Raw genomic sequence first — 15,456 nt, forward strand, 5'->3', positions numbered from 1 at the left:
CTTGGCCTCCTTGTGGATGTAAGTCCTTTCACAATTCTGTTTCCAGAATAGGGAGGTTGCATCCATAATGAATAACAGCTTTGGCAAGTAATTTTCCTCCACAATCAGCTTATCTAGAGTTTCCAAAAATTCTTCAGCTGCTTTCATATCAGTACTTGCAGACTCACAATTCATTTTCATATTATGTAATGAAGAATAATTCTTGAATTGTTTAAACTACCCAGAACTAGCAGCAAATTCAACGTCGCAGTCAGGGCCAGTCTTCTCTTTCAAAATAGCAAACTTTTTCCTTCGGTCATGACTGTCATGGTGCCAAGAGAGATATGCTTCTGTGTCTGGACTTCAATCCAGGTAATTAGAAGTTTCTCTATGTCTGATATAGGCCCTTCTCAAATTTTTGTTAGTCTCGTTGCCTTCAATGAAGCAGATCCTTTAACAGCTTCCATCACTTTGTTCTTGTTCTTCAAGATCATAGCCATGGTGGAATGGGATGTGCCTGATTGGCAAGCAATAACCACCACTGATTTTCCAACTTTGGTAGTCCTTAATCACCTTTAATTTAGTTTTCTGGTCAAACACTTGGCGTGGACTCTTAATGGCAACATTAGCCGTGAATTTTGTATGCTTAGGGACCATGGTGAACAAAACAAAATGAGATTAAATCAAGCACAAGAGAAAATGAAGGAATCAAGAGACACAGTAAACACGGAATGTATGAGGCCATTGTCCATGTAACATAGCATGCTGTTTTATAGCATTTTTTTTAATAAATAGAAAGAGTATTCTAAAATAATGATAAATAGTATAGTAATTACATAAACCAAAAACTCAATCATTTATTGTTTTAGGTAGATAGACAGACGTGAGCAACAGGGGAACAAAGGAATGAAGGCCCAGCCCAGAGACCACCCAAAGACCAAAGACCTCTCCAAAACACTGATTTTATAGTTTCTTGAGAAACTATAAGGAATAGAGGACCATAGTCCTAAAGCTTCTCTAAACTGGCCACAGACACTTGCACAGTAACAATTACTCTGACCCTTTGGCGCCTCGGCATTATTATACCATCGTTATACCATCATGCGTAGGCGTGGCAGTTCATGAATCTAATTATAACAGATTGAATTCTGGGTAACCACATGCACTGTAGGCAGAGAGTTCTATAACAGCCAAATGTCAATCAAAATGCCAAACAAATGCCAATCATCTAGTTACACCTTTGTAATGGCCCCACCATGGCCCTAATGTAATACAGACCTCCCTACTTCCATGAGGTAATAGCTATTGCTGTAACCCACCCCTCACTTGGAGCGTATTTTAATCATATGTTTTGTTTATGTGTGGTCATAGCCTGTTTAGGCATGACCTGCTTCTTCCTTAAAATGTATTTTTAATAAATCTTACCTTTCCTAAATCTTGCTGAGCTATCTTTGCTGCATCAGTGAAAAGAACTGAGGACCCTAGCGTTACCAGGCCAATGCCAGAATTCAGGTCACCCCAAAATGGTAACATTATCATTATCAAGTCTTATATACTGTACATAATTGTATGTGCTGTACACCAGCATCACCACAAACACATGAGTGATGCATTGCACTACAATGGCTAAAATGTCACTAGGCAACAGAAATTTTTCAGCTCCATTATCATTTTATGGGACCACTGTTGTATATGCAGTCCATCGCTGACGGAAAAGTTATATGCCACATGACTATAGGAAAACAAACTAGTTAATTATTTAAATGGAAGGTAACATATTTCCAGAGTCTTAAGTGATCAATAATTAGTTCAGACAGATTGTAATGATAAAGAAGCATATATAGTGACCAATTCCACTATCATAAAAATAATAAAGCTATTTCAGGAAGATATATTCATCATTCAAATGTGATTTTCGTTTCTTTTCTCAAATGTGGCTCCATTATGGAGATGAAAATAAAAGGTAATATTCTCATTTTGCTTTCTTGAACATGTAAAAGTTACATATTTTGTGCTCTCTGAAACTATAATTTAACCATAAGGGTTGTGGTGCAAATTGAGCAAATATGGAAATAAGAAATACTTGATAATGAGATTGTGAGAGTAAGTATAAGCATGGGTTTTATATAATTCTCCTATATAATCTATAGGTAACTAAAGATATCTGTAGATCTGATCTTTTATAGATAACTACAGATCCAATCCTTAAATATCATTTGTTGACACTTCAGAATTTTCTAGCATTTTAAAATACTTTTCTGAGATAAAAGACAACTCTATTAGGTGAAAAAGTTGATTAAATTTTAAAGAAAATTTTAGAAAAGAAAGGAAAGGTGAAAGAAAACTAATATTTGTTACTTGCTACGTGTTAGTTGACCAGGCTAGGTGTTCTACACATTTGTAGGTATGCTCCCTGTAACTCCATGACATAGGAGCTGTTAACATTACAATATTACAAATGAGGTTACTAGGAATCAAAGGGGTTAATTACCTTCCTTAGGTCACACATAGTAAGTTGTGGAGCTAGGCTGTAAACTTTAGTCTACCTTATTTCTATCTGTGTGCTTTTGCCAAACTGTTTCTCTAAATCATGTAATAGTCTTAAGAACTTAGAGTTTGTGCCATATAATTACACAGATTCTCCATCTGATACAGGCAGCACATCAAAGAGACAAAAGCAATGGTAGATGGATCAAGAAAGAAACACTAATTCCAGGCCCTCCTTTCTCATCTACTTACTAAGCTATGATGCCCTGAAAAAATAATTTAAATGGTAAGACATTAAGAACTTAAGATGACAAGTGGCAGTGGAATGGAATGAAGAATTTAGATTGGTCTCTATTTTCTTTAAGATATGTTATGGACTGAATGTGTATTCCCCCATCCCTTCCCCAGATTCACATGTTGAAGCCTAAAACCAATGTGATGGTGTGTGGAAGCAGGGTGTAGAGATGATTTAGTCATGAGGGTGGACCTCTCATGAATGGAGTTAGTGCCCTTACAAAACAAGTCTCCAGAGAGCTCTCTCACCTCTTCTACCATATGAGAACTCAGGGGAAAGCCTCTCTCTAGGAAGCAGGAAGGGGGCTCTCAGCAGACACCAAATCTGCCAGCACCTTAATCTTTAATCTTCTCAGCCCCTAGAACTGTGAGCAATAAACTTCTCTTGTTTATAAACTACCCAGTCTCTGGTATTTTGTTATAGCAAACTTCATATGTATAAACCAAATGGACTACTAGTGTTACTTTCAACAAGTCAAATGATTCTGACTTCATATTCTTAAAAATAACAGATAACAAATTTATATGAAGAGTGTAACCACAATCTATATTTCTGAACTTTAAATCAAAAGTATGATTTTGCCCTATTACCTCTACTCTAATTCTGAATCACTGCTTCATTGTTATTTCAAGAGATATATGACCTTCTTACATACAAATGGTGGGGGGGGGAGGGTAGGTATTATACCAAAAATGAATGTAAATGATGGAAGGCTGTTTTCCAGTTCCTCCCAAATTACTTATTACATGTAAAGAGGATACATAAAAATCTTTGTAATATACCTTGAAGCTTAATTTTTAAAATTTACTCTATGACTAAGGTAAGTGCAAATTAATATATTTTTTTTTCCAATTCAGTAAAAGTTTTAACTTTTAGATTAAAAGAACTAAGCCAACTAAATTTTTTAACTTTTTTACTGACTTAAACAGCTTTGACTCTGTGGGCTACAGAACATACCATATTGAGACAGGGAGGCCACTTTGGAAGCTCTGATCATTATTAAGAAATTATCATGCCACCACTTTAGAGACAAGTGGCTTTTGAATTCCTTTCCTAGAAAGGAACAAAATAATATACAGAAAGGGAAAAAGTTCCTTTTATTTGTTCAATAAAAGTTCTTCTGAAATACTAAATATAATATTTCTTTGCAGGAAAAAAATGAGAAGCCAAAAAGTATGAATACTTCTTAATTAAAACACAAATAACGCGCTGTATTTTTTAGGTAACTGAGGTCTTTATAAATGTTTCAAGTCTCAAGTCACCTTACTATTGCCATTGTAGGATTTACTAATTCACACACAAGACACACATAAGTATTTTGCAATCCTTTTGCATACAACTACCATTATTTTTTAATTTAACACCAGGGGTTACAACTAAATTACTACAGTCTTTGTTTCTTGGCTCTGACTTATAACTGGACAACCATTGGTTGCTATTATTTTGAACTGTGTCTTATGGAGTCAACATCTCATTTACAAAGTATTATTTGAAAATTATCCAATTGTCAAAATCTAGAAGACAGTACATTTTTTCTACAGCACAGCTTGGGAAAATATACGTAGAAATGGTAGCACATGAAATTAAAATTTAAAAATAATTAGGGTAGGCCAGATGAATTACCAGTGTATATACAAAATCTAGAAAATCAGAATTAAATATACAAATTTATTTTAAAGCAATCTACAGCAATTTACATTCCATCCTACCCATTTATACAATGCCACAAAAATGTTTGAAAATTAAGGAATATTTTGAGTTTCCCAGAGAATGCCAATAACTGGTCTGAGTTTTCTCTAACTAAATTGACTATTAAACCAATGGATTTTAATATGGTTTTGTGGCTATATAAACACAATCTAATGAGACAAAAATTAAGTTATTTCCTATTTGGGAATTATGACATAATACTTTAAAAAGCATTATATTAGCTCAAAAGCCATATAGACTTCCTATGAACGTTTGTGGAAAGTTATAATTTGATCAATAAAGATATTAAGAAACACAGGGTAAAAGAAGAAAACTTTAAAAATGTTCACCTTCAATTTATTTCATAGGTCACAGTTATACCACCTAATAAGATAATTAAAAACATGCAAGCAGCTGGTACTACAGCTAAACAGATTAATGTAATAGTCTGTAGTCATATGTGCTGGCAAGGGGCTCGCCTCTTTGGAGAGGAGAAGGTCAGCTGCCCTTGGACAGAGGGGATGGGGATGGTAGTGAGAGTATTCCTTCTACCTTGTGGTCTTGTGCTACAGTTACTGAGTTAAACAGCTTTTGCAACTGCTAATTGGCAAACTACTTTTCTTTCATACCCAGCAAGGGGTCTCTCAGCTTTAATGGTTACATAAGAAAAAGAGAAAGCTCATATAATCTGACAGAAAATATTAAAATTGGTCTCTAAAAGCTTACAAAATATAATGCATAATATCTTCTCAATTCTTTTGCATTTTCCATTTTAACACATCATCTGCAAATTAGTTAGGAGATATATAATCAAATTTAAACAAAAACTTCTAAAACATGAAGCAGTCTATTGGCCAGCCATCATATTATAATCATACTGGTGCCATAGGAGCTAAATGCAGCTGTACTCTATCTTGAATCAATGAAGCAAAAACCACAAAAGACACAAATCCAAAGTAAAATCTCTTAGCCTATAAAAAACAAAATCTATGAGCATTAGGCACACAAAGCTATAATAAAAGTCAGTCAACTTTAAATTTCAAAATTTGTCAAAATTCCAAAAATGCACCTCTAAACTTATACTGATAGTAAACACCTTCCTTTTATCTTTACTATGCGTACAATTTTGTCATACAAAGGCAATCTAGAATACCAGTGAGAGTTTTGAGCCTCTGGTGAAACTGGTTCTTAGCTCCCTTTCTGCTAACGGACAAAAGTTATTCTCCTGCTAAAAAAGCTCTACACTACTAGAAAATTAATGATGATGACACTGAGTGGAAGACGAAAGCACCTAACATTTGTTGAGCATTTACCACGTGACACCGCTCCATTAACTCCTCATGATAAGTGAGTTTTATTATGCCCATTTCAAAGGTTAGGAAAGTCGAGGTAACACTTGTCCAAAGTCTCCAAAGTATTTGGAGTCAGGATCTGAACCAATTCGCTATGTTTAGGTATTATTAACAAACATACAAACAAAACAAGAATGAAAAACAGAGGCTATGCCCTCTTGAAATGCAAAATCTAAGACCACAATAATACAATCAAATAATGGAAAGATACAGATTTAGGTGACTAATTCAGGCCTGAATTCAAAAGTTAATAAAACCTAGCATATGCCATAAAAGGGTACACCTGTTGGAATGTTAAATGAGGACAAGTTGACAATTTACAGAAGGTAAGCACAAAAGAATAATAATGCCATGGCTTTGCATTTAGATTTTTGAAAAGCTTTATCTTAGACATTTTATCTCAGCTTTTAAAATGGCTGTTAGAAGGAAGCAGGTTAGACATTATAATGTCCATTTTATAGATAACAAACTAATGCTAATCACTATCCTGGACACAAGTATATACAGCTTGAGTATGTTCCTACTAGGCTGACAGCCAGAACTGTCTAACTGTGAAGGAAGGTCAGGGTTTCTGAGCCAGTTTAAATAATACAAAGGTAGACTTATTAGGATGTTTAAGGGTTGGGATATTCAAATGTTTCCAAAAACCTATTTCTAGTTCATTTAAAAGAGCTATGGTGGCAGGAGAAAAATAATTTTCATTTTCAAAAGTGAATTTTACTGACAATTCTGTTGCCATTTTAGTGTGATTCTGCAACAATTCCTAGATTTTATCAGTTAACCTTATTATGAAAATACACCCCAGAGCTGTGCTCCAATGAATTCTGCATTTAACCCAAGTGTCAAATTCACAAACTCATTATATAGTAAGAGCTATTGCCTACTAAGTAGAAAAATATTCATTTCACACCTTAAATACTATAATACTATTTAATAACAGCCCTGGCCTGCCAACTATTAAAAGCTTGTTTTTATACATTGCACTACCTGAGCTTTCTATCTTGCCTTTTTAATCGCAACAATAAATTAATATCCTAACATTACAACACTGACGGGCAGTGATTAAACATATATTAGTGAACAACATTAGTATTTATTGTGCAAAGTTGCATTGGAAGTTCCATTTTCAAAATACAATTATCACTCAATAATACTGATACTTCAATCTTCAGACTATTTGAGAACAAAATAAACTACAAGATAATACTACACATTCACATGAAAACATTTCTCTTAACTTTATATTATGTCCATTATTTACTATAATTAGCTAAACAAATATAATTATAAAATACAATTCAACAACAAAATTTATGCACATATAGATTTTCCTTCCTGTGAAATATATCTTTATTTTCCTTTTGTTTTGGTTATTTTTATCATATTTATATCTAATAGTGATATTATCATCAAAGATTTCAAATAACATATTAATATTCCTCAGTTACATTACAAAGCATGAGTATTTAACTATCTTTTCCGTTCCCCTTTGTTTTGGTGAGATCAGCTGTAACATGTTCAGACATAGGCTGTCTACCTATCATTTAATATGTCGGATTCCAAATTTATATTCTATTTCAGCACGAAACAAAGGATTTGGAGAATTCCAACATTTATAAGGTAGGATGGGTACAGTAAAAATATCATGACAACATTTGAGCTTTACTGCTGTGATAATACCTTCTAGAACACCATGGGAACACAAGCCTTTCGTGGTATCTGTGGCACCTGAATGACTGATTATTTATACAGACCCCAACTGGTATAAAATAAAGATGTCAAGTGTTTCAATTACCATCTAATTTCTGGAATTCATAAACAAATGGTAAAAACTTTCACATTTACCACATTCTTACTAAGTGTTTCCTGTATATGAGGCCTGACTCTAGATGTAAAAGCTTGCCTGGGATCCGAAGAAACAAATGACACAGTTCCAATTAGGGACACAGAATATGTATTTCAACAAAAATATAAAGATTCTAAGCATAAATTCCATATTTGTTATAGAAAAGAAGGAGTGACAGCTTAATATTCAAATGAGTTTCCAAGTGTACAGTGTGGTTCTTGCATATATTTTATAGTGTCATTATACAAGTATCAGAACTAATTAACCATAAGGACAATGTACTCCAATTAAAGTATTTCTTCAAGAATCTGCATTGCTATCTATAATGCCAAAATGTATTACTATTGAATCTGTACTTTTTTCCCTAAAAGAAAACCTGGTTCTTACATCATTTGGGTTCAGAATATAAATTTTTAAATATTACTGGAAATACTTTAATCTTTCTTCTTCCTAGGTTTCTCTGTTATGAGGATACAAATTCTATAAATACTTACTCAAGCAAATTCAAGTTATAAGGAGAATATTAACAAAAGACTAGATAAGATACATGGTTTCTTAACTAGTGTATCCTTTTTTAAAAAAATCACTAATTGAGATGTAACTGCCCTCTTTGCTGAAAAGTCAAACGAGATATTAACAAACAGCACTTAATGTAACCACAGATTACATTTTATATTCTTAGATGCTCTTAAACAGTACTCTCCGTTCTAGCAGGAAACTCAAACAAAAAGAAGCCTTTAGTACTGTAACAAATATACTGGGAAAACAAAAACAAAAATTGATTATAATGAAGCTTAATCTATACGTCCGTTCATTCCAATTATCCTACTATAGTTTAACAATAGATATCTATCAAAAGACCATTATTCAAGAAATTAGTCTTATATTTTCCATTATCCAATAAGTCTGCAGAACAATCACACAACATGATATTTACATTAGTCATATTTTTTAAATAACAGTTAGTAATTTCTAACTACTCTAAGATTAAATTCCTGTAAGATTAGGTATTTTGGACATTAATTTGTAATATCATTTATCTATGTATTCATCACCTACCTATAGGAATTAAAAGTCCCATCAGAATCTAACGTAGAACTTGTTCTTCTTCCATTTTTATTTGAATCTCCTGGAAAAAAAAAATTAAAAAACACTGAAATAATGGAGATTACAAAACTGACTATTTTAGTTGAAAAACTACTGTGTGTGTGACAGCTCTATGCAGTATATTGGGTCAAAAAGCATATATCCCCTTATCTCTCCCCCAAATGTCTTTTGTAATCAGAATGCTTTAGGTCAAAATTTTATTTTGATGCTAAAATATAAACCAATACCACTGCTTGTAATTTTTAGGAATTTGGATGGAAATAGTACCAAAGTAATTGCTAACAGAAACAAATGAAGTACAATACAGGCATTTTCTTCTTATGAGTCATGACAAACCAAAATTTATAAACCATTCAATCACAGACTAATGTTCATAAACAAAAGGAACCTTTTTGTTAGAGGCCAAGTTACCCATCATGGCCACAGGGTATAGTCAAAGAAGGCAGGCAGAGGGCAGACCTGGAATGTTTCCCAGCCCCCAGTGCTCTGACAAACCACTTCTGTTAGGGAGAAAGGTAAAACAGAAAGCAGACTTGGGAGAGACTAATCAAGAATGCAGTCTAGTGAGCTCTGCGTACACCTAACATTGTTCCCAAAACTTTAGGTTTTAACTGTGGCCAAAAGTTCAGCAGTTTAAAAAATGAAAAAAATTACATCAAAAGGTATTGCTGCTTCACTTGGTAATATCAAACATTTAGGGGAAAAAATTGTCACTCAAAAAGCTGGCAGATTCATAAATTCAGATTTAGAAAAAATTTGTACCTATTGGTTTAAAAATTATACAATAAAAATAAAATTTTTAAAGAAGTTAAAAAGTACTTACCAATGCCACAATATAAAAAACACATTCTTATTGACAGAAATTTAATTTTAATACTTTAAATTTTATAATCTATACTTCGAAGTACAGCTTTATGAAACCTTACTATACTACTATGAAACATATTATTTATTCTTAGAAACGAATTAAATAGACTAGCATCTGATTACATTTTATACACTTAATTCCTGTCATGTAACTTAAAAACACCAGGTTATATTCATTTTTATGATATTTAAAACCAAATAATTGAATGATATATATAATTTTAAATTTATACTTTTAATCCACTTTGAACAACCTAAGGTGCCACTGAAGATCATCACAGTGGTCCTGGGTAAGTCAAATAGTAATTACCGAGCTTTCACTTTAAAGATAAGATTATTTTTAATTATTGAGTATAGTACTTAAAATACCATACTTATATAATTATGCTACTCATTAAATGCTTATTGAAAGCTGAAATGTAATTTTAATGACAGCTACCTATTTTTTTTTTGCACATTTTATAGTTGACAGATTAGTCAAAAATGTTGGTTCTCTTCAAGTTCTTTGCAGCTGCACCTAAGTGTTTAGGAGGACGAGAGCTGGACTAAGCCCACATACTGAACTTTTAACTCTACTCTTTTTTTTTTTTTTTTTTGCACTTTCAGCTTTTTTTATTTAAACAAAAATCCTAAAACAGATTACAGCATTTGAAAATGTTGATGATTATTACAGAAGGAAATAATCCCAAAACACTTAAATGTTTAAGATTAATCTAGCTGGGTATATTTTAATTCTTTGAAAACATGGGTACCATAAGATTACTCACTCAACATATTTCATTTTCTTTAAAAAATTAATAGTATTATAATAAATAAAAAATTAAGGGAAATTAGTCTCTGTCTTGCTAAATGAAAATTTCCTACAACACATGTTATTTAACAGCTTGCAGACATTTCCTGTGAAACACTCCATAATCAGCATAGAATAAGTACTATATCATATATTAAAGATATGAGCCTTCTTTCTCTTTAAAACGAAAGATTATGATTACTTAAACACATAAAATCTTACCAATAGAATATTTCTTGCCTTCTGCTGAAATTTATCAGATCAAATGTAATATCCTTTAAATAATTAAGAGACTTTTACAACTAGGTTTTGTCATAATATATTACGAAAGTGTTCTTCATTTTATACCTGTTTTGAAATGTGTATATCACATTAAATATAACTTTCAAAGGATGGTAATAAGGGAAAAAAGCAGTTTTTCTTTCTCAAACACATACCAAATAAGGAGCACAATTATTTCTCTAAACAGTATCAGAGAAAAGATTCAGAGTTTGCTACACGAGGAAAAGGCAATAAAGTTTTGAAGCAGGAAAGACTGCTTTGTTCCTTCAATTCTCTAGTTGAAATTAATTATAGCAAATGTTTATGAAAACATCTGTTCCTTACAGTTATAAATTCTTAATTTTAGTATGGACGATTCCAGACTCTTATTTTGGAAGAAAACTGTCTTACAATTGAAAGGTTTACAAAAAAAAAAAAAAAATAGAATTTATAATTATGAAAATTGTATACAGAGTGTGCTATCTCCTGTAGAGGCTCTCATTCGTATGAAACATTTAGAGGGGCTTAAAACTGGTAACTAGGAAAAAGGCGCATCTTTCACTTTTAAGCTGTTATACAATAAAAACATATTGGTAACACAAGAAACAACAAATAAGAATTAAAAGCAAGCATCGCTTTACTATCAATTTAATTTGTAGCTAAGTATAATAAACTAAGTATTAATTTTATCAGGGATTGGAATAAGCCTAATATTAATAATCATGGGAAGGTATATGTAGTGTTCCCCCAAATAAACAACAGAGGGTGCAAGAGAGTTTAATATGATGTTTTTAGTTGCTGTTCTGATTCTTGAACTAAGTTACCAGGTAGCAGTAATTGTAACAAGGATGCATAGGCTGTTTTCAGCATTAAGGTTCTCTTTTCTCCTTTTCTCTCTCTTTCTTTATCTCACTTTCTCTCTCTCTCTCTCTCACCCACAGCTTCCCTCCCCCCCCTTTCTCTCTCTCCCCCCACTCCCTCCTTCCCTCCTTCCTTTCTCTCTCACACATATATACACAAAACACACATTATTAAAGTAATCTTACACAAAGACCTTTAAATGATCAAATAAACAAATACTTAAATGTGATTTAAGATAACAGACTTTCTTTCACCTCCTTGAAAAATAATTTAAGAGTAAATTTTTAAAATACAATTGTAATTTTAAAGGTATTTCAATATTCAATGTAAACTAACCAATAAGATAATGTGGATGTATTTACTGAGTAAATTTCAAATAAATGCATAAATTAATATATAACATACATATTATGCTACTATACATGGAGTACAGCATTGTTCAACATTATATATTTATAGACAGTTCATCAATTACTTGTGACCATTAAAGTCTGAAATTTACATAACACATTCATTTTTCATTAGTTGGTAAGTAACTTTGTAAAATGAGTTCACAACATTCACAAAATAAGTTGGCTGATTCAAAAAAACTGCTTGTAGTTATATTGTTTTATATCAGGATACAAAGAGCATAATATTTTATTTTCCACTAGTAATTTCTAATATACTGGTATCTAACTTATTAAGTCAATAATACGTATAATGGTGACTTAAATTTCAAAATAAGAAAATCGAATTCTGGACTCCATTTTTGCTTTTACTACAGTCATGTTTAGCTAAGGTCATTTATAGTATCTATCTGTGCACTGCTGAGATCACACTAAACAAAGGTTTACAATAGATTTCTATAGTGCTTTTTATGTACAAACATCTGCTTCACGAAGGGAGAACCAGAGATTTTAAGTTATGTTAGGTTAAAAAAGAACCAGAAAATGCTATGATAAGCACATGTACTCAATTGTGCCTTCAGTTTATATCTAAAAAAAAAAAAAAAAAAAAAAACCAAGTTTTAAGTCTCACATCACACACTAGGTATGATTTTTGAAAAGTATTACATAAAAAAGAATAGGGTTTATCTCTGAATTGTTAGAGAAATGTCACCAAGTGTGTGTATTGAATATTTAACAGAAAGGGAGAAAAAAAATATCTGGTTCAAACTTACTGAAAACAAAGCTGTAGGTAAACACATTTTTGTTGTGATAGGATAAGATGTCATAAATGTTAGTGTAAAGACCTAAAACCTCTTGTGTCTTTTAAACTAATTAGCATTACTACTGAAATGTTTTAGTTACATTTAAAATCCCACTTAAAGTAATGACTCAAAAAATATCTCTGAATTAAATATATTTATATGACAATACACAGTGAAGGCGAAGCATAATAACTCAGAGTTATCTATGAAGACAATAGCCACACTAAGGATTTCACCTCATTTCAGGAACCAGGTAAACAACAGCCTCTCTAGGCAAATTATTTATGCTAAAATCCAGGACCTTCTGGTAGACCTAAAAGCCGGAGCTCCAGTAAATATAGAAAATTTGTGTATTTAGCAATTTTCTTGATTATTGTTAATTTATCTGCAGTCTAATGATTTAATGGCATATTTAGTTCTCTATGTAATATTTTCAAATTATTTTTTAGATAATGAAAATTCAGATGTAAAACTGGGATACACAGGAGCTATTCAAAGTAAATAAAATTTCAAGTGGACAATGTTAATTTAAGTAGATAGAGTTTTAGTCATTTCTACTGAATCACACTAATGGAATTCTTTAAAAAAGAAAGCAAAGTAACATCAACAGAGTGGTGGAATATACAACTCCAGATTCTCATGCTCCCACAGAAACACTAAAAACAACTTTAAAAACCATTCTGGAAAACAAAGATTTACAAAAACCAAATGAACAATGAATCAAGAAAGACAGATTGAAAGCTTGTGGCATTTTTACCTGTTCTTGCCCTATCCCCACCTCCACCCAGTACAGCTACTGTCTTGAAGAGAAAAGCCAGTTCCCAGAGTGCAGAACCTAGAGGTTCCACAGGGACAGACCGTATTTGCAAATTATTGGGCAAATGTGTCTAACTTGAAGGACTGACACACGATGCTCGTCTCTTCAAAAAAGGTGGCACACATTGCTTTTTAACACACTGCAAGCCAAAGTAAAACCAGCAGATACAAAAGACTGGGGCAAAAGAGTACAAGTGCAACATAAAATTGACCTGGTGAGAGTTTCTTTGGGAAATTAGGATATTCGAGACTATCCAGGTATGAAGGGGAAAGTAGAAGGCTATGAACATGCCCAGGGCAAGGTGTATGATCAGAAAGAACAGAAGACCTTAAGTTTCCACCTTCCACCTTAAACATGTCACTAGGATGAGAGTAACCCTGACTAACCAATGAAGGCCTGTCATGGCACAGAGCCAATCTCCAAAGACAAAGAGATGTTTATTTTTTGTCTGGCTTTTTTTTTTTAGCTTTTGGCATTCAAGGCAATCTCTGTCAAAAGCCTAGTGAACACAAACTAAGAAAGAGACTTTAGTGACTACATATGTTGAGGAATAACTATTTGTAAAAACAGCTCAGGAAAATCACTAAACACATAGACAGTGTTAAAAATATAAAAACAGCAAACCCTGGTAAAGGGGAGAATCTGCTATCAAGAGATAGCAAATCATAATGTTAAAATATCCAGTTGTTGGCCAAAAAAAAAAAAAAAAAATCACAAAGGATAAAAGAAACGGACGGGAAGCATGGCTCATCAAAGGAAGAAAAATAAATGGACAGAAACTATCCTCGAGGAATTTAGAAATTAGATTTACTAGACAAAGATTTTAAAAAATTTTTCTTAAATGAAACTCAAAGAGCAAAAAGAAAACATAAATAAGGAGAGAAAGGAAATCAGGTAAACAGCTAATGAACAAAATAAGAATATCAATAATGAGATGGAAATAAGGAAAGGAAAAAATTTCTGAAGCTGAAAAATACAATAACTGAAATAAAAAATTCACTAGAGGGGTTCAACAACAAGTGTGAGCAGGCAGAAGACAGGAAAAGCATTGAGCTATGCCAGCTCTGTACATTACCCTAATGTGACCAGTAACATGTACTGATTACTGGGGGGCAGGTGTGGATTGGAGATGACAAGCAGAATACTGCTATTGGCCTCTGTCGTCCTCCTGCGGACCACCTGGGCCTCAAAAGCACCTTCCTACAAAAAAGTTGCACAATGCCAATGCTGTAATTTAGAGAGTTACAAAACATATTTATATTAAGCAGATAAACAACAAAATAGATTTTGGGAAGAGCTTCCTCAAAAGTAAATACATTGACAAAGAATATTTGAAAATTATTTCTTTAAATTTAAAAAAAAAGAATATTAAGGCCAAGGTTAATTATTATATAATTTGTCCTTTGCTATATATTTTTTCTTACTAATAACAATTTGGTTTAACCGACATTCGACTGACATTTTTAGTTTTACTACTAGTCTTAAAAAAGTTTTAATGAAATATCCACGCCCGCATCCCCTATATATACACACACAATAGCTTTTCATAGAATCTTAAGGAATTTCATTCTTGACATTAAATTATCTGTTCAGGGCCAAAAAAATTTATATAACAAAAGTAACATACATATTATTAGCTAAATAAAATAAAAATATATCTGGTATCAAAGTCCTATTTTATTTTCAATAAATTTTTCAAAGAGTAACTATAAAATATTTATATTAATTATTTTTCTTCAATGTATAAAAATATATTTTTCCACAAAATAGATTCCTTTGGGCACTTCTCATTTTCACTATTTGTTACAATTAGTGCTAGATTCTTTAAAATTGATTTATGATCTAGTAGACAAGACCTCATAAAATGGAAAGATAGCCATTAACCCCAAGTACTTAACTTTAGATAGTTAATA

General features: G+C 32.2%; 1 protein-coding gene across 6 annotated transcripts in view; it reads right to left on the reverse strand.

Annotated features, from left to right (window-relative positions):
- The window catches only part of TBC1D5 (TBC1 domain family member 5), a 463,234-nt gene that overhangs the window by 224,640 nt on the left and 223,138 nt on the right, over positions 1 to 15,456 (reverse strand). For all 6 annotated transcript variants that reach the window (XM_016129299.2, XM_016129292.2, XM_016129294.2 and 3 more), the window contains one exon: positions 8,708 to 8,777. In XM_016129299.2, coding sequence (XP_015984785.2) covers positions 8,708 to 8,777 — 70 coding nt within the window. The remainder of the gene's footprint in view (positions 1 to 8,707; positions 8,778 to 15,456) is intronic.

Source organism: Rousettus aegyptiacus, unplaced genomic scaffold (assembly GCF_014176215.1).
Source record: "Rousettus aegyptiacus isolate mRouAeg1 unplaced genomic scaffold, mRouAeg1.p scaffold_m13_p_4, whole genome shotgun sequence".
NCBI classification, from domain to species: Eukaryota; Metazoa; Chordata; class Mammalia; order Chiroptera; family Pteropodidae; genus Rousettus; species Rousettus aegyptiacus.